The sequence below is a fragment of the Giraffa tippelskirchi genome, chromosome 10 (assembly GCF_054371585.1).
Source record: "Giraffa tippelskirchi isolate mGirTip1 chromosome 10, T2T-mGirTip1v1.2.pri, whole genome shotgun sequence".
Lineage (NCBI taxonomy): Eukaryota > Metazoa > Chordata > Mammalia > Artiodactyla > Giraffidae > Giraffa > Giraffa tippelskirchi.
Genome location: NC_137284.1, coordinates 156,177,991 through 156,205,692, shown reverse-complemented (window position 1 = coordinate 156,205,692; position 27,702 = coordinate 156,177,991). Strand labels below are relative to the sequence as shown.

Genomic DNA, 27,702 nt, shown 5'->3' with positions numbered 1-27,702 from the left:
ACATTTTTGCCAGTGAGAGCTAACTTTGTTTATTCCTGTAGCATGAAAACCTGTTCTTCAGGATTCGATGAACTCTTGGAAAGCATTTTCTGCCTCCTGCTGGTTGTGGAAGCATTTTCCCTGCAAAAAGTTGTCAAGATGCTTGAAGAAGTGGTAGTTGGTTGGCGAGAGGTCAGGTGAATATGGCAGATGAGGCAAAAACTTCATAGCCCAATTTGTTCAACTTTTGAGGTGTTTGATCGTGCAATCGGGAGTCATCATGGAGAAGACTTGGGCCATTTCTGTTGACCAGTGCCGACTGCAGGCCTTGCAGTTTTCAGTGCATCTCATCAATTTGCTGAATGTGCTTCTCAGATGTAATGGTTTCGCCAGGATTCGGAAAGCTGTAGTGGATCAGACGGGCAGCAGACCACCAGACAGTGACTATGACCTTTTTTGGTGCAAGTTTGGCTTTGGGACGTGCTTTGGAGCTTCTCAGTCCAACCACTGAGCTGGTCACTGCCAGTTGTATAAAATCCACTTTTCGTCACACATCACAACCCGATAGAGAAATGGTTCGTTGTTGTTGTGTAGACTTAAGACAACGCTTTAAAATGACAGTTTTTTGAATTTCGGTCTGCTCATGTGGCACCCGCTTACTGAGCTTTTTCACCTTTCCAATTTGTTTTGAATACCAAACGACCATAGAATGGTCAACGTTGAGTTCTTCAGCAACTTCACATGTAGTTTTAAGAGGATCCGTTTCGATGATTGCTCTGCATTGGTCCTTGTCACCTTCCGATGGCCGGCCACCACGCTCCTCATCTTCCATGCTCTCGTCTCCTTTGCGAAACTTCTTGAGCCACCACTGCACTGTACGTTCGTTAGCAGTTCCTGGGCCAGATGCATCGTTGATGGTGCAAGTCGTCACCACTGCTTTATGACCCATTTTGAAGTAGAATAAGAAACCAAAGCATAAAGCAAGAAACGCACGTTAAAATGATGTATAGCATAACCATATTTAAGAATGTACTCCAATATCAAATGGCCGATTCCAGCAGTGCAAAACTGCAATTACTTTTGGACCAACCCAATAATTTCTGTTGACCTGTTTCCTAGTCATGTATATAAATTGACATCTTTTGTGATCTGAGTGTGAGCGTGCCCTTCAAAGGTCTGAGCACGTGTGTCTACAGTGTGTCAGGCACTGCACTTGTCTTGGTTGACTGATTAGTGAAAGAAGATCCTTTCAGACAACTTTAAGTACAAAAAAGAAAGAAAACAAGACAGCTATGAGAGAGTGACTGGCAGGGAGTGGGTGCCACCTCTGGTTGGGCGGTCTTAGGGATGTTTGAACTCAGGCCAGAATAGCAATAAAAGTGTGTACATTCAGAGATGGAGGTGGGGTGGCTGGGACAAAGGCATGAAGGCGCCAGGAACTTGGTGAACATGGAAGGATATGACTGGAGCTTGGGGGTGGGGGTGGATATGAAGATGGAAGGATACGACCGAGCTTCCCTGGTGGCTCAGATAGAGTGTGTCGCCTGAACTGCAGGAGACCCAGGTTCCATCCCTGGGTCGGGAAGATCCCCTGGAGAAGGAAATGGCAACCCACTCCAGTACTCTTGCCTGGAAAATCCCATGGACCAGAGGAGCCTGGTAGGCTATAGACCATGGGGCAAAGAGTTGGACACGACCAAGCGACTTCACTCACTTGGGGGTGGGGGTGGGCGCAGCAGGTGCAGTAGGGAGGTGGGCTGTGGTTTGGAGGTGGGGCGTATTCTGATGGCAGTAAGGGTTTTAAGCAGGGAATTAACATTTAATTTTCAGAAGCTCTTGTAGACTGCTTTATAGAGAACAATTTCAGTTTTTAGCCATCCTAAAGATGCTCTGAACTGTGCTTACTGCACATGCATCCAGAGAGGCCTGCCAGCTTGGGGCTTTTCTCGTCGTCTCCCACAGCCCTGACTTTGAAGCTCGTGTGTTTATTAGTTGGAGAATGTGGGGACTGCCTTTGGTGTGAAAGTTTGAACCACACCTCTCTGTGGTCTGGAGGGAGGTGGGCACCACCCAAACCCCAGAAGTGTGAAACTAGTCTTACCAAACTTCTCTCCTTGGCCCTCCCTGAACATCCTTTGAGGTGGAAGTTCCATGAGATACAGCAAGCCCATAAGATGGGTGTTTAATAATGCTCTGAGGACGCGAGAGAAGGAAGGGTTTGGAGTGAAATTAGGGAGGGACCACTTCCTATTTCCTGCCGATAAAATCAGTCTGCCCTCCATATTCGCAGGTTCCACATCCAGGGGTTCAGCCAACCTCGGCTGGAAAATATTGGGTTGAGGGACGAATTCCAGAAAGTCCCACAAAGCAGAACTTGAATTTGTTACACACTGACAACTATTTACATGGTATTTACTTTGTATTATTGGGTATTATAAGTAATCTAGAGATGTATGTTAGTTTCAGGTGTACAGCAAAGTGATTCAGTTATATATATATTCTTTATCATATTCTTTTCCATTATAGTCTGTTACAGGATATTGGATATAATTCCCTGTGCTGTACAGTGGGACATTATTGTTTATAGTTTATATCTGCTAGTCCCAAACTCCTAATAGATCCCCCCCCCCACCTTCCCCCTTTGGTAACCATAAATTTGTTTTCTGGGTCGGTGAGTCTATTTCTGTTTTGTAAGTTCATTGATACTACACCATTTTACACGAGGGACTTAGGTATCTTTGAGTTTTGGTGTCTGAGGGGAGTCCTGGAACCAATCCCCCGGGGTTCAGTGGGACGGCTGTAATGTGGCCTTGCCCTCTTTCTTCACAGGGTACCCTGTTCTCAAGTCCTCCAGCAGAAATTTATTGACAGTAGAGGGGTGCGAACTTAAGGCTGGTTCTTGATTTGTTAACATACAGGCGCAATTACTACTGGTGATTTTGTGAAGTCAGAACATTTCTTAATTTTCTTCTGTGTGCCAGGCATTACAAGGCCTTCAATGTTGAATGATTGAGAGAGAATTTCTACCTTCAAAACGTTTTTAAAATAGACTTTTATCACATATTTTCAGATGTTGTGTGTGTGTATTAATCGCTCAGTCATGTCCAGTTCTGTGCGATCCTGTGGACTGTAAACCCACCAGGCTCCTCTGTCCATGGGATTCTCTAGGCAAGAATACTGGAGTGGGTTGCCATTCCCTTCTCCAGGTTATGTTCCCAACCCAGGGATCAAACCCTAGTCTCCTGCATTACAGGCAGATTCTTTACCAGGGAAGCCCATTTTCAGATTATCCTCTTTAAAAACTATACTTGATAACACTTATAACATCCATAAGTTGAAGAACTCAAAGAAACTAATCATGCTATATTAACTTTATGTTCAAAATTAATAACCATATTTCAGGACACCAGAGGAAATTAGCTTAGACCTTATTTAAAGGTTTACTTTTAACAAACTATGTGATATGCTTATTGGTCAGTACTGTTTGTTAATATCACAGACATGTTTAGTTCATAGTAGCTTCATTGCTTAAATTCCTATTGTATATATGGAATATAATTCCTCTTAGACTATTTTTAGTAAAATAGTACAATTAAAGGTTTTTTTTTTACCTTAATATGCCAATACATACTGAGCTGTTGCTCTCTTTTATAGGGAAATCCTCGTTGACGATTCAGTTTGTTGAAGGCCAATTTGTTGACTCCTACGATCCAACCATAGAAAATAGTAAGTATTGTTTTCAGGGATTTATAAGCTGAGAAGCCTGCTTTTTGCTTACCAGCAGCCGCTGTGTGTTCCTGGAGGCTTTGATTGCAAAGGGTATTCAGTTAAACCTATAGATCTCCAACTGTGGGCCCAGAAAAACTTCCAAGCTTTACCCATTTCACGCGGAATGAATTTTACTTCACAATGAATGAATGATGTCCAGATCCCATTATCTCAAAGTTGTTACTCATTTCCATAGGATCCAGTTCCACATTGGAACCTCCTGTTAGAGATGCTGCTGTAAGAAAAGAGAGTATGCAGTCTTTTCTTTCCCCTTCTCAACGGTAACCCTTTCTAGTGATTCCAGGCTTGAAAGGATGAAAACACTCCAGATCCTTTGTACCTTACTCTTGTAGAAGCACTAGTCCCCACAGCCCCTTCCAGCTCTAAAGACTTGAGAAGAGGCTGTGGAGAGTGAGCTGTTTGAGCGTTGGAGCGAGCCCTTGCAGCGTTTTCTGAAAAGTTTCATCCAGAGCTGGTTGGCGTTTAGGCCATGTGCAGAAAAAAGCCCCCAAGACCAGAACCAGCCTCAGCCTTTACTTTGTCCAGTATCAGTCTATGGTTTCAGAATCCTCCTGAAGGATTCTAGGCCCGTGACACAAGCCTAGATTGTGGGAAACAGGGAAGAGAACCTGGAACACTTCCATCCAGGGAAGCTGGTGTTTTGGACGCTGGTCTTATTTCAGGCTATCATGGAACCCTAGGTAGACACCAGAACCAAGTCTTGAGGTTCTTGATACCAGGACTTACCTAGAATCTCCCCAGGAGCTTACAGATTTAAACCTGAGATTGTCAGAGTCTGATTGGCATGTTAGACAGGAAGCCGACTTAACAGCCAGGTTCATGACTCTTCACAGCTGGATTTGTAGACTTCTCCTGCCCAAAACCTGCTAGAAAGAAACTTAAAAAAGAAGCTCACAACAGGTGTAACAGACAATGGCCTGCATGTCACAAAGGCCTCACTGCCTTTTTGTATGGCTCATGAGCAAAGAATGATTTTTACGTTTTTTAATATTTGAAAAAGACAAAAGAATAATGATAATGATAGTGGCATGTGAGTGTTGCGTGAAATTCAGATTTCAGGATCCATAAAGTTTTATCAGAACGTGGCCCTGCCAAGAGTATGCTCCACTGTCTCTGGCCGTCTTAGCTCTACGATCACAGAGCTGTTGAGTGGCTGCCTCAGAGACCATCTGGCCTGAAGAGCCTGAAATAGTTACTGTCTGGCCCCTTTCAGAAAGAGTTTGCCAGCCTCTGGCTTAAAATACTCAACTGTCCTTTGCGTCCCAGCGTGCTGGTGGCAGGGAAGAAAGCCTGTAGATTGCTGAGCTAACTCTGGGCAGATCCAGGTTTGAGGTAACCCCTGCCAGTCTCTGGAAGGAGGTGTCCTGACTACATCCTGTGTTGATATGTTTAGCTGGCATCGACTAGTGTGCCAATGTGAGGAGCAGATTCATCTGAATGCTACATACACGAGCTAGGTTGCCTCAACGTCAGAATAAGGACAGAATAACCCATGACCTTGCTCTTAAATATTTGCTATACGTAGCAATTTTGAAGTTTGTGTCCTTAAAGAGATAGGCTCATTTGGGAATTTTATCTGTAGAAGACAATTTTCATGGCAAGCTCTGCCCTAAAAGTGGTTCTTCTAATTGTGTAGCTTTGTGCCATTTAAATTGAGTTGGAAGGAAAGTCATGTTGTATATAAATACATTTTTTTGTATGTAAGTAATGGACCTGATGAAAGTGGGTCTTTCTCTTACCTTGATGCTCTCTCAAAACCAGAATATAATCCTACCTTGAAGGCTATCAGCATCGTCTTTAGTCACATTTTTAATATTTTCCTAACACTTAGTGTTCAGTAATAAAGATTGAATTCTCAGTATTTATTAAATCTTTCGGCAAGAGCAGAAATGATTGTCAGAGTATGAGTCCCTTAAAGGTCATGAGGTGGGACCTCCCTGGTGGTCCAGTGGTTAAGAGTTCTCCTGCCAGCACAGGGGACACAGGTTCGATCCCTGGTCCGGGAAGATTTCACATGCCGCAGAGCGACTGCTGAGCCCTTGCTCTAGAGCCCACACTCCGCAACAAAGGAAGCCCAATCACCACAACCAGAGAGGAGCTCCTGCTCACTGCAACTAGAGAAAGCCCATGGAGCAGTGAAGACCCAGTGCAGCCAAAAATAAGTAAATAATAAAAAATATATTTAAGCTTATGAGGCATATACAGACGTCACGTTGCGTATATGAGGCTTCTGACCAACTAACAGTGAGGAACCCTCCACCCTTTCCCCCACAATGTAGTGGAAGAAAATTGTTCAGGGAAAACAAGGAACGAGCAAGGAAATGGTTGTCGTAAACTTGCTGGCAGCATCATAAATGAATGTGTGGTTTTATGGTTTTAAAAACAGTACCCTAAATCTGGGAACCACTACACCTAACTTATAATCTAGTCCAGGTTGTTGCTGGCAAACATTCAGTAGTAACACATCTCTGAAGTATCACTGCAAAAGCAAAAATTCTGGGACTCAGTCATCTTTTAACAGGGGTTTAAGAGAATAGCATCAATAAAACCATGGTAATATTTTCTAGTTTGAAGAAATTTCTAGACCAAATACTGCTCTGCCAATGTGCTTTCTTATATACTGTAGTGTTAACTCCCACAACTCAATTCAAACTAGATTGATACGATGAAAGGTAACGGTAGTGGTGATTCAGTTGCTCAGTCATGTCCAACTCTTTGCAACCCCATGGACTGCAGCACTCCATGCTTCCTGTCCTTCGCCGTCTCCCAGAGTTTGCTCAAACTCATGTCCATTGAGTCGGTTATGCCATCCAACCATCTTGTCCTCCGTCATCGCCTTCTGCCCTCAGTCTTTCCTAGCATCAGGGTCTTGTCCAAGGAGTCAGTTCTTTGCATCAAGTGGCCAAAGTATTGGAGCTTCAGCTTCAGCATCAGTCCTTCCAGGGAATATTCAGGATTGATTTCTTTTAGGATTGACCGGTTGGATCTCCTCCAAGGGACTCAAGAGTCTTCTCCAACACCACATTTCAAAAGCATCAATTCTTCAGCGCTCAGCCTTCTATATGGTCCAACTCTCACATCCATACATGACTGCTGGAAAAACCATAGCTTTGACTAGATGGACCTTTGTTAGCAAAAGTAATGTCTCTGCTTTTTAATAAGCTGTCTAGGTTGGTCATAGCTTTCCTTCCAAGGAGCAAGCATCTTTTAATTTCATGGCTGCAGTCACAACTCAATTCAAACTAAATTGATATGATGAAATTTCACAGTGGTAGTTTATAATTTAAAGGAAAAATAGCAGCAGTTCACAGTTTTTGCCGGCTGGAGGTAGCACTGTTGGTGAGTTAGTACAGCTCCTCACCGGAAGTTGGGAGATTCTCCTTAGGTATTGTACCACATCACCGCGCATTGCATGGTGGGTAACTTGTCCAGCAGACTGTGCATTAGGAGTTCTGAGCACACATTAGTAACACAGATCTTACTTTGTGAGTACCTCATTTTAGAAACCTTTATTAATATGCTGCTTATTTGCTTATTGGGTTTAACTTTAGCTCGTAAGCAGCTGTTCCTCTTGCTTGCGGCAGTTTCAGGGTTTGAGGTTGGAAATTGGAGTAATTTCTCTAGTGATTGGAAAAGGGAGGGAGAGAGGAGAGCCCAACGGACAGGCTCGCAGGAGCCGGCCGCCTTTCCCTTCTACACCAGGAGGTCGTGTCGAGTGTCTTCCTGGGCTGTGGAACCGACAGGCGTGCCTCTCATCGCACTTCCCTTTTTTCTGTAGTAACAAGAAGAGGCAGTGTTCCCGCGGCAGATGGAAGGTCTTCAGTTTCACTTCACTGCTGTGTGTGGGAGGGTTTACATCCTCTTCCTAGGAAATGAAATGTTCAAACACTTATTAATATCTTTCCTTTCTGTTTCTTTTCTGTCCGCCCCCTCACTGGCCAGCACTTCCCCTGTTCCTTGGTTGACTCGCCTCTGTCGTTCTAACCCGGCCTCGCAAGTGCCCCCGGCGCTTAGACCCTTGCTCTCCGGTGACCCTGTCTCTCCCCTTGGCTCAGCTGTTTTCTTTAGCTGCCCCCGTTGCCCCTTGGATATTTCCTGGGCTTTCACACCGAACATAACTAAACCCAGCCGCACTGCGCCCCCCACCCCCACCCCTGCTGGGACTCCCCCAGGCCTTCCCTCTGCTGATAGCTGGTGGCTCGGGCCAGAAGCTCAGGAGTCATCCTGATCTGCATTCTCTCACACCTGCTTCCAGTCCGTGAGAAAACCCTCTGGCTCTCCCTGTGCACTGCGTCCAGAATCCGCCGTTTCTCAGCCCTCCATCTCTGCCCCTCCAGTCCAGGCCCATGTCCTTAGATCATGATAGTCTAGATGGGGTCTCCCTGTGTCCCTCATCCATTTTTGTCCATCTCAGTTACTCATGGCGTAGCCAGAGTGATCTTTTCTTTAAATACAGATCGCACCAGGTTACTCACCGCGTCCTAGCATGCTCATTGCCTTGCCCCCCCCCCGCCACCCCACTGTTCTCGCAGTCTCAGTGGCTTAGTCTTTCTCGCTTTTCCTTGACTTTCTTACTTTTTCACTTGCAGTTTCAGCTCTCCCTGGATGCTCCTCATAGAAAAGATAATTGTGTGTGTCTGTCTCTCTGTCTGCTTCTTCCTCCCTTTCCTGGGGTGTCAGCTCACCGAGGTCAGAGACTGCAGTATCTTGAACATTTGGAACAGTGCTGGCGGTCCCCAGGAAAGAGTTCCTGAACGATGAGTGTTCTGTCTCGGTGTTCTTTTCCAGGTTTCTTGCTCACCAGCGTCCCTGACAGAGCTTCCATCGAGTCTCAGATGTGCTTCTGGTCTCACCTGCCTGAGTGTGATGGGGAGGGGAGGCAGGTCTTCACACAGGCACACCACGGCTGCCCCCAGCTGACGGGGATCAGGAGCACAGTCAGTTCCCTGTGCACCCCAAATTCAAGGTTGCAGCGTGGGGGAAGGGTACAGGAGCATTTTTTTTCTTAGACGTGATGAAAGCGGTTTATCTTGGGTACTCCCTATCTTGATATATTCTGATTCAGTTTTCATCCAGTGTGACGATTTCACTGAAGTGATGGTTTTCAAAAAGGGCACAGGAATGGTAAAGTGTGGCAGTCGGCTTGAGGAGTCTGCTGTGCGATTCTCGCTTACCCGATTGTAGCCCCGCCCTGGTCGCATTAGAAAAACTTGGTGCTAGGACGAGTCTCTTCGATTATGGCTTCTCTTGGGGGCCACCCTTTCTTCCAGGCAAATTCATCATTGAGATAAGATCTCTCCTCCTTGTTGCGGCTTTCTCTCAGGATTTTCGTCAGTCACTTTTTGGTTTCTCTTTTGTCTGTGGAACAGAGTGGCAGAAGTAGGTCCTCTCTCGATGGTGCAAGGGGTCGATTCTGTTGGCCAGCTCCAGTCAGGTGGGGAGCCAGCCACGAGATTGAAGACTCAGGCTGAGTCAAGATGCTGGGCCTGGGGTGTGCAGAAGAAATCTGTTCCATTTATTTACCAGGGGTTCAGATGGTTACTTTTTCATATCCTGTTACTATTGATAGTTCTCTCCTCTTTCATCTCTATTGGTTTGCCATCTTTCTCCTTAGAATTATGGACTTTCCCTAAGTGATTTGAGTCTGATTCCCACCCACCCCGCCCGATAGGGAAAAGCAGTCATGACAGATTGCTACCAGCCTTAAGCCAAGTCGGAGAGGTGACTTCACAAAGAACATCTCTTCTGTGCTGTTGTATTTCTCGATAAAATTGTTCATTTTTTATGTACTGGAAGTTCTTAGCACTTCAGTTAATAGTAGCTCTTTGTGTTGTGACACCAGACTCGCTATAAATTAATGAAAGGTTGTGTGCCCTGGGCTCATTCTAGGCCTCAGACTCTGTATGTCCCACTTTTTCACAAGAGGACTGTCCGCAGAGCATTCATACTGCTCCTTAGAAGACGCCAAGTGTTGTCTGCTTTCAGTTTCTTTGAAAATAGTGCACGGTTTGCCTGACAGTGGTTTTAGTCAGTCGTCACTGCTTAGTTAAATAATGGAAGAAGGGAAGAGTCTATTAACTCAGACATTCTTTTTTGTTTTCTGGGATTGTTTTATGAGATTATTAAGGACTCGGCTTAATTGGTTGTCATTGTTCAAGCTTTCGGTGATCTAAAGTTCGTTTTTTTCTAGCTAACAAATATTTTAATTCCTTTTTCACTGTAGCTTTCACAAAATTGATCACAGTAAATGGACAGGAGTATCATCTTCAACTTGTAGACACAGCTGGGCAGGTAAGTGTGTCAGAATCCCATACAGCATGTCCGACGTCCTGGCCCTGCTACTGATTCGTAAGCACGAGGACCATGCCAAGAAAGCCCCCCTGGTTTTGTGTGTTTGGACGTCAGTAGGCTGTCTGCTTTGTCTTTTCAAACAGACTTATGGAAGTTTTTTCAAATAATTAGCGTGTTTTTCCACTTCAGATTTTGTTTTAAATATATTCATGATGACATTGTAAAGGTTTATATTTATGACAGGATAGTTTTCTATTTTCTAAACATTGATTCCATATTAGAGGATCACATCAATGCTTTTCCTCCCTTTGAAATACGTCTCCTTCTACATCAAGAACAAAAGTAGATCTTTTCCAGGGGAAAAGGCATGGGAAAGATAGAGGGCAGAATGAGCTAGTTGTATGGATTTATTATATGATTACAAGATTAAAGAATATCAGTTTTATTTGCTAGACAGTAATTGCCAAAGGTAAGTAACCCCTCCCCCAAAAGATACTCACAGGTCAATGTGACAGCACAGGTGGCGAGTGGGTCGCCGGCACCAGTGGTGTAGAATCCATCTGCCAGTGCAGGAGTCATGAGAGATGGGAGTTGGATCCCTGGGGCAGGAAGACCCCCAGGAGGAGGGCATGGCAGCCCACTCCAGTATTCTTGCCTGGAGAATCCCATGGGCAGAGGATTCTGGCTGGCTACAGTCCATGGGGTCACAAAGAGTTGGGCATAACTGAAGCGACTTGGCATGCACTCAAAGGATTAAAGAAATGAAGAGAACTTCAGAGGAACAAAGAGAACCCTTTGACAGCTCATCTTCCCCATTACCTGTAACCCAGGCCCATTTTCATTAAAAACCGCTTTGTTCAGCTGAATTTCTGACTCTTGACTGAAGGGTGGGACCTGTAAAGACGCTGGGATGCCACCTTGTGTCTTAGAATCAACAGAGGATCAGACTAGCAGGCAGGTGCGAGTCAGGCAGACTGGTCTGCCATGTTAAATGGAGGCTTTTTGTCTGGAACTTGGGAAAACCAAGATAGGCCTAGAAGGATGCGGCCTGCCTTCTAGGTTTGGAATGAATTCCCTCTGCTTCATGTTTTGAAGTGAACGAAGAAGGAAAGTGTAACCCCCCCAGGGAAGCAAGAGGATAGCTGTGTTGAGTCATTTTGGCAGTGCAGGGAATCCTGGAGTTCCCTGTCTGGAAGCTTCAAATACAGCAAACGTGTGTGTCACAGAGCTGTAACACCCAGAGCTCGTTCACTCAGTGTCCGTGTGGATTTGCTGGGCTTCTGTCTTCAGACTTCATGGGGTTTTCTTAGAGCAGAGCCATTCTAGGCTTTCAGTCAATGGGGTCCCTGCCCATTGCAGAGTGGGAGCCTCCTGGAACAAGAGAAACAACAGAAATCTCCACCAACGACTGATCCATAGACGACTGGCCTCATAGATGACTGACCACATGGCTTAGAAACTATTGTAGAAGAGCCCCTGGGGTAGGACCTTATTCTGGGTGTGTTCTGTGAGGTTTTGTTTTGCTCTAAAGCATAAATGTACACTTTGCCATTAACTGTTTTAATGATTGAGTGATACAAAGAATGGCCCCGAAAGGACCAGAGCTCTCAGGGGCTGTGTCCGGTGTGAGTGTGATAGGAGCGTGCGCTAAGTCCTGAGCCCTGCTGTCTCACTCCTTTGGGTTTTGTTACTGCTCAGAATATTTAGAGAATTTCTGCACAGAATATACCCAGATTAGGTGCTTTGAATAATTTGTTCTGGTTGTAGCTAGTAGTTCCTAAAGGCTGTATTCACACTTGGGAGACCATGAAAGGCAGTGCTGGTGTTTATATACCGTTCCAGATGGCACAGCCAGGGCCGTGGTTCTTGTGCCACGGTCCCACCCTCGTTCTGTAGAAACTGGGTGACATGGCACTTACATTTACTGCTCTAAGAGCTGTTTTTAAATTGGATTCCTATGGGCTGGGTCTGGGGTTAAGACTTGGGTAGCAAGGAAGAATGATTAAAGGGCAGTTTCCTTAGAAGCAGTCTGTAGTAAATTTGTTCACTCGCGCATTTGAGGAGTAAAATTACGTGTAATCAATTACTGTATAGCAATATATGATAGCAAGTACTGTTTATTTAGTAGTTTATTTTATGCAGCTGATTTAATTGCCCAGCTAGGGATCATGAAGAACATAGTAAATACAAGTTGGTTATTTTTAGTTTGCATGAAATATTTTGTTTTGGTCTAATTTAAGTAAACTCATGACAAGTGAGTCAGAGACAGTCAATGTCAAATTCACACCCCACCCCCTTCTTTTTGTCTTTTAAGGTCATCTAAAAATAATAATACGTGTACATGTTAATAGAAATAAAATAATGCAAAAAGGTAAATAGTCAAACTCAAATCTTTCTACTGTAGCTGTCTTAGCTTCTCTCTGCCAACAGTAATCCATTGTAAGTTTTTAGTAAATGCTTCCAAGCTCTTTTATACACGAACATGCAAATATATTTCATTTTAAGTTTTTTTCTTTTATTTTCTACACAAAAAATAATGTGTTTCTGTATCTCCATCTTGGAGATTATTTCGTATCAGTACAGACGGCCTTCCCTGCCCTGTCCCACCCCGCCAGGACTGCATAATAGCCCGTTGTTAGGATATATCATTTGTTGTTTAGTCAGTAAGTCATGTCTGACTCTTTGCAAATCCATAGACTGTAGCCCTCCAGGCTCCTCTGTCCATGGGATTTCCCAGGCAAAGAATGCTGGAGTGAGTTGTCATTTCCTTCTCCAGAGGATCTTCCTTACCCAGGGACTGAATCCACATCTCCTGCATTGGCAGGCAGGTTCTTTACCACTGAGCTGCCACAGAAGCTCAGGATACATAATAATTTAACTGTTGATCAGCAATTAGGTTGTTTCCGATCAGGCCACCACCAGCAGTGCTGCAGTCAATATCATGTGTTGTTTTAGAAAGATGGTTATATCTGGCATATATGTAAGATTTCCTGGGTGTGGGGCTGCTGGACACACAGGGTCACCTGCTTGGCAGCAGTCAACACAACTGCCTGTTTCCCTGTAGCCTCACCAGCACGATGTGTGGCCAATTTTTTTTTTATTTGCCAGTCTGCTGGGTGAAAAATAGTATCCCAGTGTCATTTTAATTATCTTTCTTATTAAGGAATTTGATCTTATTTTCCTGTGTTTGAGGACATTAGTATTTCCGTTCTGTGAATTACCTTGTCCATTCATGTACCTCACCCTGTCTTTTGGGAGGATCTTCTTTGCTTGCTGATTTTAAAGATCCCTTAATATGTGAACAAAATTAGCATTTAGTATATGAGTTGAGCTTCAAGGTTTTGTTTTCGGTCTTCCTTTTGTTTGAAAGACTTTTAGCCATGAAGAGCTTCTTCATTTTCATGTGGTTGCGTTGATTTATCCCTTTTTCACCAAGACTGTTTTTTTTAATTCTCCCATCCACTGTGTGCAGTGTCGGTTTCCATCTTCAGATCTGTCATTCCTCTGGAATACATTTTTGCTAAGGTGTGAGTTAGAGATCCAGCTTAGTCTTTTACCCCCAGGTGGCTCTGCATTTGTTCACTGTACATTTTGTGGAGGGTTACCTTTCATCCTTATTGATTTGAAATGCCAGTGTTCTGTGCCTACTTCCTGGATCTGTTTGGGTGTTTGCAGACTTCCCAGTCTGCTCCATTCATGAGGTAGTCCTGCTCTGTTTTAATCTCGAGCTTTATGGTTTCTACCCACCTGCTGTGCAGTTGCTATTCTTTCTCAGGAAGTAACACTTTTCGTCAGGAGTATGTTACATTCGTGTATAATTTAGGATTAATTAATAGATACCCTTACGAGTCTGCATATTCTTGCTGAAGTCTGTGGCAAACTCTTTGGCTGATTTAAGTCTTTTTATCTTTTAGGACTATTCTAAGATTTTCTTCAACTGGACCATATATTACACTTTTATTTTCTTAGGTTTTATTCCTAGGAATTTTGTCTTCCTTTGGTCACTGTTAAAGCTGAGGGTCTTTTTCCTCCATTTTACTTTCTTACTAGTTTTTTCACACTGTGCCTGTTGAATATGATTATTATTTTCTTTTTTTCCCTCATCTTTGCTTCAGGGAAAAGATAATTTTTAACTTTGAGTCTACTGTAGCTGAACTTTTGACTAAAAGCATTTGAAATTTTGTTTTAATCTGGGTAGAAAGATGTCATTCCATTAATAATTTGATTTTCAACATAACACAAGTGAATCAAACTTAATTGTACTAAAAATTAATGGTTTTACTTTGCATATGTAGTAAGCTCTGTGATGTTGAAATGCTATTTTCTGATTAATATCAGAGCATTGATAGTTCTCTCTTTTTTAAGACACATTAGCATGGGGCAGTGATTCAGGGTCATCGTCATAACCACACTGGAATTGCACAGTTAACAGAGACAGTTACTTGATGTGAGGATGGCTTGGTGTGATTTTCCTACAGTAGTGCTTAGGATGGGATGGTATAGTAACAGCTGTATTTCAGCTGAAGCAGGAAATGTTTGTACCAGACAGTGGCGCTCTTGAATCCTGCATTGATATTAGACACTTTCGTGTGCTTTAAATAATTCTGTACACAAAGCACCAGGGTTCTTCATAAAGCTTTATAAAACTGGTCCTAATAGGCGGTGGCATACGGTGTGCCTTTAATTCCTAAAGTGGCACAATAAACAGCTCATTTGATCCTAAAAACTCTGGGTATGCTGACTTGAGTCTGGTGTTGTGTTTCTTCAGTCATCCTCTTTTTTCAGGTGCTGGTAGCAACCCGCTAATGACCCGTGGGCTGGGCTCAGGCCATTGTGACTCACGTGAGGGAAATAGGTGAAAATACTCATTTATGGTATAAACTAGAGCACTGGTAAATTTTCTGCGAGGCATAAGGGACTCTGGGCTTTATGTCAATAAGAAATGTGGTGGTGCTTTTCCTTGACACGGGATCGTGGAACCTGTTTTTTCATTCCTTCTCTCTCTCAAACTGCAGACGTTAGCCATCCCTAGAAAGTCTTAGACTAGCCTGAGCCATTTATCAGTATTGGCTTAAAGCATATTATTGCCCCCAAACCAGCCTTAAATGTTGGGTGTATAAAAGCTATATGTCTCTAAAATAGTAACTTTCTGTTTGCTTTGCTTTCTTTGACCAGGTGATAGTCCAGATTGCTTGTTACTCTATATAAAGACTTTGTTGTTGTTTAGTTGTTTAGTCCTGTCTGACTCTTTTGTGACCCCATGGACTGTAGGCCACCAGGCTCCTCTGTTCATGATATTTCCCAGGCAAGAGTACTGGAGTGCGTAGCCATTTCCTCCTCCAGGGGATCTTCCTGACCCAGGGATCGAACCCAGGTCTCCTGCGTCGCAGGCAGATTCTTTACCACTGAGCCACCAGGGAAGCCCCATGTGAAGACTTTACTCAAATGTAATTATTTTTTCTTCCACAGGATGAATATTCCATCTTTCCTCAGACATACTCCATAGACATTAATGGTTATATTCTTGTGTATTCTGTTACATCAATCAAAAGGTAAGGCGTACTTCTTCTTGCTTGAGTTTATTTGCCATGCTTAGGTGACATTAATCCTTCTGAGGGATTATGCTGGAATTGGCAGTAGTAACAATCAGACTTTGATGATTTTTAGTGGTTGTCTGGTGGAGCAAACAGGTTGTTAAGGGAAAAAATTATCCCATTAAATATTCTCTTGCACCAGTGGAATGAAAAACTATGCCTTACCTCCGACTGCCCAGAATAGTGAATGAATGTGATCTGAGCTTTCCTGCTAATTAGAATGGGAAATACTTAATTGATTTATTTTTCTGTGTTTTTACCTTATTAGTGTGCAGCATGGGCTGATTGCTAAGGAACATTCTACAAATGTTTTATTCAGAGATTAAATCAGCCTAGTTGTTAACGTTTGCATTTAAGTATCTCGCCTCTTCCACCTTGAATATTCTCAGTAAGGGCTACTGAGTGCTGAACACATACACAAGTGAAAAAGAGTGCTAGGGAAAAATAAAGGAATTCCTTGTGTTCAGTCTGCTGCTGCTGCTCCTGCTAAGTCGCTTCAGTCGTGTCCGACTCTGTGTGACCCCATAGACGGCAGCCCACTAGGCTCCCCCGTCCCTGGGATTCTCCAGGCAAGAACACTAGAGTGGGTTGCCATTTCCTTCTCCAATGCATGAAAGGGAAAAGTGAAAGTGAAGTCGCTCAGTCATGTCCGACTCTTCGCTACCCTGGACCGCAGCCTGCCAGGCCCCTCCATCCATGGGATTGTCCAGGCAAGAGGACTGGAGTGGGGTGCCATTGCCTTCTCTGTGTGTTCAGTTTACTTTATATTAAAATGGTGCGTCTATGACATTTTCTGTTGTTACCAATGTAAATATTAAGAACAACCATTTTAGAACATCACCACTAACATGGGTGTCTGATTTCATGCTTTTTATTTTATAGTTTTGAAGTGATCAAAGTTATCCATGGCAAATTGTTGGATATGGTGGGGAAAGTACAGTAAGTAGCAATGGTTTATCTCTTGTAGATACACTGGTATCATCCGAACAGTCAGATCAGGCACTGACTAGTGTACTCTGTCTTTTTTTCCCTTGTGTTAACAGAATACCTATTATGTTGGTTGGGAATAAGAAAGACCTACATATGGAAAGGTATGTAGCTTCTAAATACTGCTGTATGAAGTGATGTAGTCACTGAGGTTCTGTTTTAATTGTTCTTAAAGCAAGAATATTTTTAGCTGTAGCATTTCTGTTTTCAGAAGTGTGGCGATGACTGCATAACAGAAACAAAACTGCAGTCAAAATCTCACCCATCGTGGAAAATGTTTCCTCTAAAAAAGAGGGCACACACTGTAGAAAATTATCTTCAGATGCTTTTTCCATTTTGCACAAAGCAGATTAAAAAGACAGTGGTAGTGCTGGTTTATTCGGCAGTTTTCTGAGCACCAGGCTGAGGCCCCTGTTCCGGGGAGCCCAGCATCTGCAGGAAGACCCAGCCCGTGGGCGGCAGGAGGGCACTGGGGGCCCTTTCAGAATTGCCCGTCTCTGGGGGCTTTCAGCCGAGCTGCTGAGAAAGGAGTCGATTGTTGCGGAGGCTAGAGTCCCGTTCTCCAAACCGTAGGGGATTTGCAGGAGCTGGGCGGCCCCGTTAGGCCGTGTCCTCTCTGCCCCGGCTCAGGGTGGCCGAGCGACTCTGCCTGCACTCTGGAAGAGACTGAGCTGACTGCCTCGTCAGTCAGTTACACATACCTTACGTGATCAAGAGCAAAGTATACTTCAATTAGAATTTTCTGTTTCTGTTAGGGTGATCAGTTATGAAGAAGGGAAAGCGTTAGCAGAGTCTTGGAATGCAGCATTTTTGGAATCTTCTGCTAAAGAAAATCAGGTACGTGGTTTTTAAAACTCATGCTGCCCTGTATCCCCTCAGTCATGGGCGTGTGTGTTGCTGAGTCAGCATCTCCCTGCTGTCTTCATCACTCCTGTTCAGTCTTCATCCTCCCAGCTTCTCGAGTACCCAGCTCTGGGTTGCTTTAGGAAGATACAAAGCTGTTGATACTTTAATTCAGTCAGTGTTCTAAGTATGATGGGACCTAGAATATTTGTATGATAAATAGAAATGAATTTATGTAAAGGCAATACTTACTTTGCGAACACGTAGTCTTATTTTTATGCTTAGTTTCATGCTAAAGGCTGATACAGATCTAAGTCCAGGCGTAGAAAAGAAACAAGAATGATTTGAAATCACTTTGGCAGTAAGTTCTTGTACTTCCCCCCTTTCTGTGTTGGGTAAAACTGAGTTAGATGTATGTGTTGTTTTTAAACCAGTAAGAACCATGCCACAAGCATGTTTCTCCAGTGCCAGCCCTGCAGGTAGATGCTCCTTTACAGGCAGGGGTGAGGAGGGTTGTCAGTTCTGTGTCCGCAGGCTTCCCGTGTCCCCATTTTCCTTTTCCTTCCTTTAGACACAGAGCGACCCAGCTTGCCTCCCGCCTCCACGGGCTCACCTGTGTGTTTCTATTCACTACAGATCAGATGATGTCACTCACCTAAAAACTGTCAGTGGGTTGCCCGTCATCTGTCGAACAAGCCCCAGAGCGCTCAGCGTGGTGTGGAGCGCAGGGTGTGAATCACACTTTGCCAGTTTCTTCCACCGCATCCTGTGCTTGGCAGGCCCACCAAGCCCCTCCAGTTCCCCTCAACACCATGGCCCTTGCAGATGCCTCCGCCGAGTGCTCACGGTCGAGAAGCATTCTTTCTCTGATTAGCTGCATACTGAAAGTCTTTTCAACACGTTATCTTGTCTGATCCTTAGATAAAATGAATTGGCTTGCATTTTTGTGAGAAAACAACAGTTCGGGGGTGAGGGGAGGGGCTTGTGGTCGAGGGCAGTGGGCTGTCCTTCCCCAGCTCTGCCCCCTTCCCCACCAAGACCCCTGCCCTTGGAGATGCTACTCAAATCCCACCTCCTCCTTGGCCTTCAGGAGTCCTCTAGCTAAAATTAGTTTCTTCTCTCTTTTCCCCTTTGTTTCATCCTGAGATTCAAGGACAGTATCATTGAGCTTCGTGTTCTCCCTAATGTCCAGCCACTGATTTTGTATATACAGTGCTTTTGTTTCTAGTAGGTGCCTGGTCAGCCCTGACAGGCAGATCTGTATGTCCCCGTGTCACTGGGTGAGGGAACTTAAATCTGTGTGGTTGGCTCCTGGGTTGTAGATAGCAAGACATTTATCTGCAGTCATTTAGTTTCTGAGTGCAGACCCTGGTGGCTCAGATGGTAGAGAATCTGCCTGCAATCCAGGAAACCTGCGTTTGATCCCTGGGTTGGAAAGATCCCTTGGAGAAGGGAATGGCAACCTACTCCAGTATTCTTGCCTAGAGAAGAGAATTCAATGGACAGAGGAGCCTGGCAGGCTATAGTCTGCAAAGAGTTGGACACTGAGCAACTAACACACATCCAGGCAGTGAGAATTCAGATGATAAGAGTTGAGAAAGTAAGAGATACCTGTCTTGTCTCTAATTGAATTAAACCAAATATTGAGTGTCTTATCTACCCTTAAGATCATCTAATTGATCTGTCCATTTTATAAGTGAAGCATTTAAGATCCAAGAGGTGAATAACCTTTTAAGATCACTCTATACTTCAGATGGTGTAAGAATTTGGACTGAATTTTAAATTTAACCCAAATCTACTCCTCTCTCCTCTCTACCATGCTTTCTAATAGATGAGAAGACCTGTGCCTGACCAAAGTGTCGTAGAGATGAAAGTTTTCCTGAGGGACAGATGAAGACTGTTCTGTATTTAAATATCTCTGTGAACCTTGAATGGATCTGGTCTAAAACGGCTAGTGTGAAAGACATTTCCAGTCAGTTGGGGAGATTTGAGTACATTTTGGAAATGATTGTCTTAGGTGTAGTGATGGTGTTGGGATTAGGATGAGACTGTATCCTTACTCTTAGAAAATGCAAACCAGAGTATTTAGGGGCCAAGTTTCATAATGCCTGCAACTTAGTTTCAGATGGAATAGATGGGTAGATGGATAGAGGGAGAGCAAGCAAACAACACAGATGTTAACATTTGTTGAACTCAGGAGCAGAGCCCAGTAATTATTACACAGTTGACCTCGTTTTTCTTTGTGCCTGAAAATTTACATTATAAAGATTTGAAGGTGGTCAGAAAGTATAAACTACAGGTTATAAAATAAAGAAATCTTGGGGATGTGATATACAGCATGGTCACTATGCAGTATATTTGAAAACTGCTAAGAAAAGAGTTGAAAAAGATAGGACACTGAAAGATGAACTCCCCAGGTCAGTAGGTGCCCAATATGCTACTGGAGATCACTGGAGAAATAATTCCAGAAAGAATGAAGGGATGAAGCCAAAACAAAAACAATACCCAGTTGTGAATGGGACTGGTGATAGAAGCAAGGTCTGATGCTGTAAAGAACAATATTGCATAGGAACCTGGAATGTTAGGTCCATGAATCAAGGCAAATTGGAAGTAGTCAAACAGGAGATGACAAGAGTGAACATTGACATTCTAGGAATCAGTGAACTAAGATGGACTGGAATGGATGAATTTAACTCAGATGACCATTATATCTACTACTGTGGGCAGGAATCCCTTAGAAGAAATGGAATAGCCATCATAGTCAACAGAAGAGTCCGAAATGCAATATTGGATGCAATCTCAAAAATGACAGAATGATCTCTGTTCATATCCAAGGCAAACCATTCAATATCACGGTAATCCAAGTCTATGCCCAGACCAGTAACACTGAAGAAGCTGAAGTTGAACGGTTCTATGAAGACCTACAAGACCTTCTAGAACTAACACCCAAAAGAGATGTCCTTTTCATTATAGGGAACTGGAATGCAGAAGTAGGAAGTCAAGAAACACCTGGAGTAGCAGGCAAATTTGGCCTTGGAGTACAGAATGAAGCAGGACAAAGGCTAATAGAGTTCTGCCAAGAGAACACACTGGTCATAGCAAACACCCTCTTCCAACAACACAAGAGAAGACTCTACACATGGACATCACCAGATGGTCAACACCGAAATCAGGTTGATTATATTCTTTGCAGCGAAAGATGGAAAAGCTCTATGCAGTCAGCAAAAACAAGACGGGGAGCTGACTGTGGCTCAGATCATGAACTCCTTATTGCCAAATTCAGACTGAAATTGAAGAAAGTGGAGAAAACCACTAGACCATTCAGGTATGACCTAAATCAAATCCCTTATAACTATACACTAGAAGTGAGAAATGGATTTAAGGGACTAGATCTGATAGACAGAGTGCCTGATGAACTATGGATGGAGGTTCATGACATTGTACAGGAGACAGGAATCGAGACCATCCCCAAGAAAAAGAAATGCAAAAAAGCAAAATGGCTGTCTGAGGAGGCCTTACAGATAGCTGTGAAAAGAAGGGAAGCGAAAAGCAAAGGAGAAAAGGAAAGATATACCCATTTGAATGCAGAATTCCAAAGAATAGCAAGGAGAAATAAGAAAGCCTTCCTCAGAGATCAATCCAAAGAAATAGAGGAAAACAGAATAGGAAAGACTAGAGATCTCTTCAAGAAAATTAGAGATACCAAGGGAACATTTCATGCAAAGATAGGCTCAATAAAGAACAGAAATGATAGGGACCTAACAGAAGCAGAAGATATTAAGAAGAAGTGGCAAGAATACACAGAAGAACTGTACAAAAAAGATCTTCACAACCCAGATAATCACGATGTTGTGATCACTCACCTAGAGCCAGACATCCTGGAATGTGAAGTCAAGTGGGCCTTAGGAAACATCACTATGAAGAAAGCTAGTGGAGGTGATGGAATTCCAGTTGAGCTATTTCAGATCCTGAAAGATGACGCTGTAAAAGTGCTGCACTCAATATGCCAGCAAATATGGAAAATTCAGCAGTGGCCACAGGACTGGAAAAGGTCTGTTTTCATTCCAGTCCCAAAGAATGCTCAAACTATTGCACAATTGCACTCATCGCACACACTAGTAAAGTAATGCTCAAAATTCTCCAAGTCAGGCTTCAGCAATACGTGAACTGTGAACTTCCAGATGTTCTGGCTGGTTTTAGAAAAGGCAGAGGAACCAGAGATCAAATTGCCAACATCTGCTGGATCATCGGAAAAGCAAGAGAGTTCCAGAAAAACATCTATTTCTGTTTTATTGACTATGCCAAAGCCTTTGACTGTGTGGATCACCATAAACTGGAAAATGCTGAAAGAGATGAGAATACCAGACCATCTGACCTGCCTCTTGAGAAACCTGTATTCAGGTCAGGAAGCAACAGTTAGAACTGGACATGGAACAACAGACTGGTTCCAAATAGGAAAAGGAGTACGTCAAGGCTGTTATTGTCACTTGCTTATTTAACTTATATGCAGGGTATATCATGAGAAATGCTGGGCTGGAGGAAGCACAAGCTGGAATCAAGATTGCCGGGAGAAATATCAATAACCTCAGAGATGCAGATGACACCACCCTTATGGCAGAAAGTGAAGAAGAACTAAAGAGCCTCTTGATGAAAGTGAAAGAGGAGAGTGAAAAAGTTGGCTTAAAGCTCAACTTTCAGAAAACTAAGATCATGGTATCCAGTCCCATCACTTCATGGCAGATAGATGGGGAAACAGTGGCTGACTTTATTTTTCTGGGCTCCAAAATCACTGCTGATGGTAATTGCAGCCATGAAATTAAAAGACGCTTACTCCTTGGAAGGAAAGTTGACCAACCTAGACAGCACATTAAAAAGCAGAGACATTACTTTGCCAACAAAGGTCCATATAGTCAAGGCTATGGTTTTTCCAGTGGTCATGTATGGATGTGAGAGCTGGACTATAAAGAAAGCTGAGCACCAAAGAATTGATGCTTTTGAACTCTGGTGTTGGAGAAGACTCTTGAGAGTCCCTTGGACTGCAAGGAGATCCAACCAGTCCATCCTAAAGGAGATCAGTCCTGAGTATTCATTGGAAGGACTGATGTTGAAGCTGACATGCCAGTACTTTGGCCACCTCATGCGAAGAGCTGACTCACTGGAAAAGACCCTGATGCTGGGAAAGATTGAGGGCAGGAGGAGAAGGGGACGACAGAGGATGAGATGGTTGGGTGGCATCACCGACTTGATGGACATGGGTTTGGGTGGACTCCGGGAGTTAGTGATAGACAAGGAGGCCTGGCGTGCTGTGGTTTATGGGGTCACAGAGAGTCGGACACGACTGAGCGACTGAACTGAACTGAAGATAAGAGTGGATCCTAAAAGTTTCCATCACAAGAAACAACAAATTGTGACTGAACCAGACTTAGTGCAGTCATCCTTTCACAGTACGTACTTACATCGAGTCGTTATGTTGTACACCTGGAATGTATGTTTTGTGAGAGCTGCATCTCAATTTAAACATGTTTCAGGGTGAGGAGTGTGGTTGAATGGCCCTACACTTTCTTTGGTCTGTTTACTGACTGCCCACTGTTTTGGTTCTCTTTGGTGAAAATCTGAGGATCCAAGAGCAGTTACTCTTTTCGACTTGACAGTGACACAGGCGTCAGCAGCTGTTCCACTCTTCCTGGGGGTGCCCGTAGCCCCTGAGCTGTGTGTTTGTGTGTGTGCTGTTCTGGACTGGTCTGGCAGCTCCTTCATTACTCTTTCCAGCAGCCTTGAAGGTGTAGACACTTCATGGACCCTGCCTCCGTGTAATCAAGAGGAATTGCCCAGTAAACCTCAGGCTAATTTATCTTCTGAGAGTGACCTAGGGTTGTGGTCACCGAGAGTGGCTTAGTTGGCTTAGGATTTGTTACTGAACTACGTTTTGGTCTGAGGATGCAGGCCTGTCCTGTCTAGTTTATGTTATACTTTAGTATAGCTTAAGATTCTTAATACAGTTCTGGATAGATTTACTCTTTAACCTTTCATTTTTATTTAGAAGATAGTAGACTGCTTTTTCGGTATCTGGAGGAAGGATGAAATTGTGCTCAAGGCTTAAAGTTAAAATGAAAAAATTCCAACCGCTGTGATTCTTTAAAAGTTTTGATAAATTTAGCAAATGTATCTGATATCAGCCAAAACTCTTAACAGAAGATAAGAGTGCAATATGATGGTCTCAAACATCCGAGACAAGCTCGAGAGTCAGATGACCCAACTCACGGGTTGCTTGAGCATCTTCATCACATCAACAAACACCTTATTAGATGTGAAATAATCCTTTACGGCAGAAAGATTCTCGTACCCCAGACAATGATGCATATCCTTGGAAAGCCGCGGTCCTCACAGTTGTGCGGACTCTTCTCAGCCCTCGGTCATGACTCCTGGGACTTTGTTTCACCTTGTTGTCGAATCTGCACCCCATCAGGTGGGGAGAAACCAAGTCCCTCTGACCTTCTTACGTGAGAGGTGTAGGTGATTCTGGTCCACACAAGTATTGCATACTAGGATGCTTACTCCTCTCTAGTCAGAGACACCTCGTCAGTAGTGACACGATCAGAGACCAGTCTGTGTACAGTGCTCAGATTTTTGGTTGATAAGTTTTCAAGTGTAGATTCATACTACTTACCAAAAATCCAGTATTTGAAAATAAACTGTCCTCAGTGAAATTGAGTCAGATTTGTTGATAACAAAATGCACAGTGGTTTAAAAAAAAAATTATCAAGTCAGTGCGAATATTGTAATTTGACTATTACTGAACTATGACATGTGTTTGCAGTTTTGGCTTATTTTCTTTATTTGTGGAGGCCTTCACAAACTGTATTCCAGCAGTCTGATGAGAGATAATGCACTTGGGCAGAGTCAGACCACACAGGTACTCAGGAGAATGGTAAGATTTATCTAGAAAGCCAGAGTCCAAGCACACTGTACTCTCTTTGTAACAGTTTGGCATGCATCTTTCCACACATTTTTCTGTGCATTTTTCTTGGGATGAAATAAATGCCAACGCGCCTGCTTAGTCATGACAAAGGAGGGGAATGGATAATGTGGAAAGAAGGGTGCTTGCTGAAGCCAGTGGCCTTGATTAGACAAGAGCGCTGGGCCTGGGGCTGGCTGGGGCTCGCCTAGGGCTGCCTCCGTCATTCCATCCTAGGAGAGAGCGAGCTAGAGTGGATGAGCCCAGCCTCAAGGGCGTGGTCACTGGTGGACGAAGTATGCAGAGTTCACTTACAGGTGCTGCTGCTGTGTAGAACACAGTCGTCAGCCGAGGGTGAGAACAGAGCAGAGGTTCAGAGACCCCAGTGGAAGGAGGAGGCGCGACCCCTTCGTCCCCGGGAGTGACTGGACCGCGGAAGTGTGGGTGGGTGCTGGGACTTGGGGCCCTGGGGGAGTGTCCCCCGGCCGCGGCCGCCGTGTGGGTGGACTGATGGCAGGGCGGGGAGCGGGGAGCGGAAGGACAGAGACTGCCTGGGGCCTCCGCCGGCCCGGGAGTGAGCGGGAGAGAGCGCAGGGAAGTGTGGTTGGGTGGAGGAAGCGGGCTGTGGGGTGCTGGCCGGCAGGATACCCAGCGGAACTGAAAATCAGGACAGGGGGCTGGTGCCTGGTAAGGACAGGATGTAGATGCTACCCCGTGAGGCTTTTGAAAACTAGCATTTCGGGATTATCACATTCACTGCCCTGGAAGGACAGGGACTGACTGACGGCTGCCCTGAGTGACAGGGGCCCCTCCTTGTGAAGGGCCGGGCCCTGGGGCTGGGAGGCGTCATCAGGAGAGAGAGGAGGCCGGGGTGCTGCCATTCCAGAGGCGGGGGCTGACCGTGATGGGGTTCGGAGGGGGCAGCCTCAGAGTCAGAGCTGAGGGGTTTAAGGAGGTGGGAGGGGAAAGGGTGTGAAGGGCGGGGTGTGGTGTGAGGCAGGAGGAGCCCCTGCCCTGCTCCAGTCCAGAACCCCGGGGGTGAGAGGTGCAGAGACTGGGTCCTGAAGGTCAGAGGGGAGAGGGCCGGAGCCCGGAGATGACGGCCCCTCCAGCTTCCTGTGGTGACGGATGAAAACGGGAGTCCCAAACGTGACTGGAAGTTGGTTCTGGGGGTCTCCGGGGGAGGTGAAATCCCAGGTTCCTGCAGCGCTGGGGCACCTCCAGCCGGTGGCCTCCACACCTGACCTGCAAGCGCAGGACACTGCCCTGCCAGCAGAAACCGCGTTCGTCGTGATGTGTTCCGTCTCTTGAGTCCTGTCTGACTCTTTGCAGCCCCGTGTTGGTCACAGCTCCACTTTAAAACTAACACCAGTTGGTTTTCTCTGTGTTTTCAGACTGCTGTTGATGTTTTTAGAAGGATAATTTTGGAGGCAGAAAAAATCGATGGGGCCGCGTCACAAGGAAAGTCTTCCTGCTCGGTGATGTGATTCTCCAGCAGAACCAGGGACACTGGGGCCCAGTCCCGCCTGAGGAAGCCAACTGCCCGTCATCCTTTACGATAAACTGCTTCGTTTCTCTTCTGTTAACCTGAAAGATTTCATTTGGGTCAGAGATTCTCCCCCACCCCCTCCTTTCAGATTATGTTCAACTCTGACTCTGTCCAAATGAGTTCACTTCCATTTTCAAATTTTGAGCAATCATATTTTCAATTTATATATTGTATTTCTTAATAATATTATGACCAAGAATTTTATCGCATTAATTTTTCAGTGTAGTTTGTTGTTTAAAATAATGTAATCATCCAAATGATACATATTGTTACACTACTATTAACTAGGCTTCGATATATCAGTGTTTATTTCATTGTGTTAAATGTATACTTGTAAATAAAATAGCTGCAAACCTTAACTTTGTGCTCCTCAGTGTGGCTTCTAAAGGAGAAAGCTCTCCTCCTGAGGACACCTCTCCCGGCCTCCCGGGAGGCTCTGGGTTGGATTGCAAGGAGCCGGTGGGGGCTGTGGCCGCAGACAGGCGAGCAGTCCGCCTGGCGGCCATGGGCAGTTGGGGTAGAGTGCGAATTTGGAGGGGTCTCTAATTGACTGAAGTCGAGTGGCCTTGGGGGAGATCTGTGAGCGGAGCTGTTCCTGAGTAATGGCTGTGTCCCCCATACCCCCCAAAGGCCTCCTCTTGGGTGCAGTGTTTCTCGCAGGTGGGACTGCAGGCTTCCTGGGGGCCTCCTGGGCTCCCTCTGGCTTGTCTCTTAAGCACTTGAAGGAGACATAGGGAGACACTTACTGTCCCTTCTTATACTTAGCTTGATGTCCACGGCAGACAGGATCTTAGCACATAGACTGACCTGTCCCCATCCCAAACCTCCAGGAGTCTGAGGACAGGAAAGATTGCCTGGTCTGTCTTCTGTGTTCACGAACCTCCCACAGACCCAGACCACGCACCTCCTGCTCTGAGAGGGGCAGCTTGGATGGACAACCAGAGATGGAAATTGCCTGGTGTCCGTCACCTCAGCTCTAGCCTAGTTGACTGATGTGTTAAATGCTGCCCTCTCCCAGGTAAAATTTCATAGGGCCATTTCTAACATTTAAGGAAATGTTACTGATTCTGTTGATCAAATATAATTTTGCTTTGTAACTGACTTTTTAATGAAAAAGTTACGTTTTTAGAATATGCCGTTATTTTGGATCTTTGAAGTTTTTGCCTCATCATTCCAGGATGAAATTTGCACTTTAGAAGAACTTCACCAAATATTTTTTATTTAAATACAGATAAGGTTTAGCAGTGTAGTATTATTACTTATTAACAGTGTGTATGCTTAGGCCTAATACTCTGTGTCAGTACTCTCACTGGATATGGAAAAAAAAAGAAAAGTGAAAATGTTAGTCACTCAGTCACGTCCAACTCTTCGCAACCCCATGGATGGTAGCTTAACCCGCCAGGCTCCTTTGTCCATGGGATTCTCCAGGCAAGAATACTGGAGTGGGTTGCCATTTCCTTCTCCAGGGGATCTTCCCCACCCAGGGATCAAACCTGAGTCTCTCGCACCTCCTGCGTTGGGGGGCGGGTTCTTTGCCATCTGAGGCACCAGACCGGCCACATTAAACCTGGATCAAGTTCATCCAGGCAACCTTTCTCGTCTGAAAAGTTATTTCTGTGTAAATGGAAGCTTGGAGCAGTGTAGTCATGTTTTTTGTTCCCTCAGTCATGTCCAACTCTTTGCGACCCCATGGACTGTAGCCCACCAGGCTCCTC

The 27,702-nt window shown here is 44.6% G+C and overlaps 1 protein-coding gene across 1 annotated transcript in view; it reads left to right on the top strand.

The window, feature by feature from the left end:
* The window catches only part of RHEB (Ras homolog, mTORC1 binding), a 54,619-nt gene extending 28,273 nt beyond the window's left edge, over nucleotides 1–26,346 (top strand). Inside the window, exons 2-8 of the mRNA XM_081533497.1 lie at nucleotides 3,634–3,705; nucleotides 9,992–10,059; nucleotides 15,529–15,611; nucleotides 16,536–16,592; nucleotides 16,697–16,744; nucleotides 17,396–17,477; nucleotides 25,833–26,346. Of these exons, the coding sequence (XP_081389623.1) occupies nucleotides 3,634–3,705; nucleotides 9,992–10,059; nucleotides 15,529–15,611; nucleotides 16,536–16,592; nucleotides 16,697–16,744; nucleotides 17,396–17,477; nucleotides 25,833–25,925 (503 nt within the window). The 3' untranslated portion in view covers nucleotides 25,926–26,346. The remainder of the gene's footprint in view (nucleotides 1–3,633; nucleotides 3,706–9,991; nucleotides 10,060–15,528; nucleotides 15,612–16,535; nucleotides 16,593–16,696; nucleotides 16,745–17,395; nucleotides 17,478–25,832) is intronic.
* The last annotated feature ends 1,356 nt before the right edge of the window (nucleotides 26,347–27,702 follow it).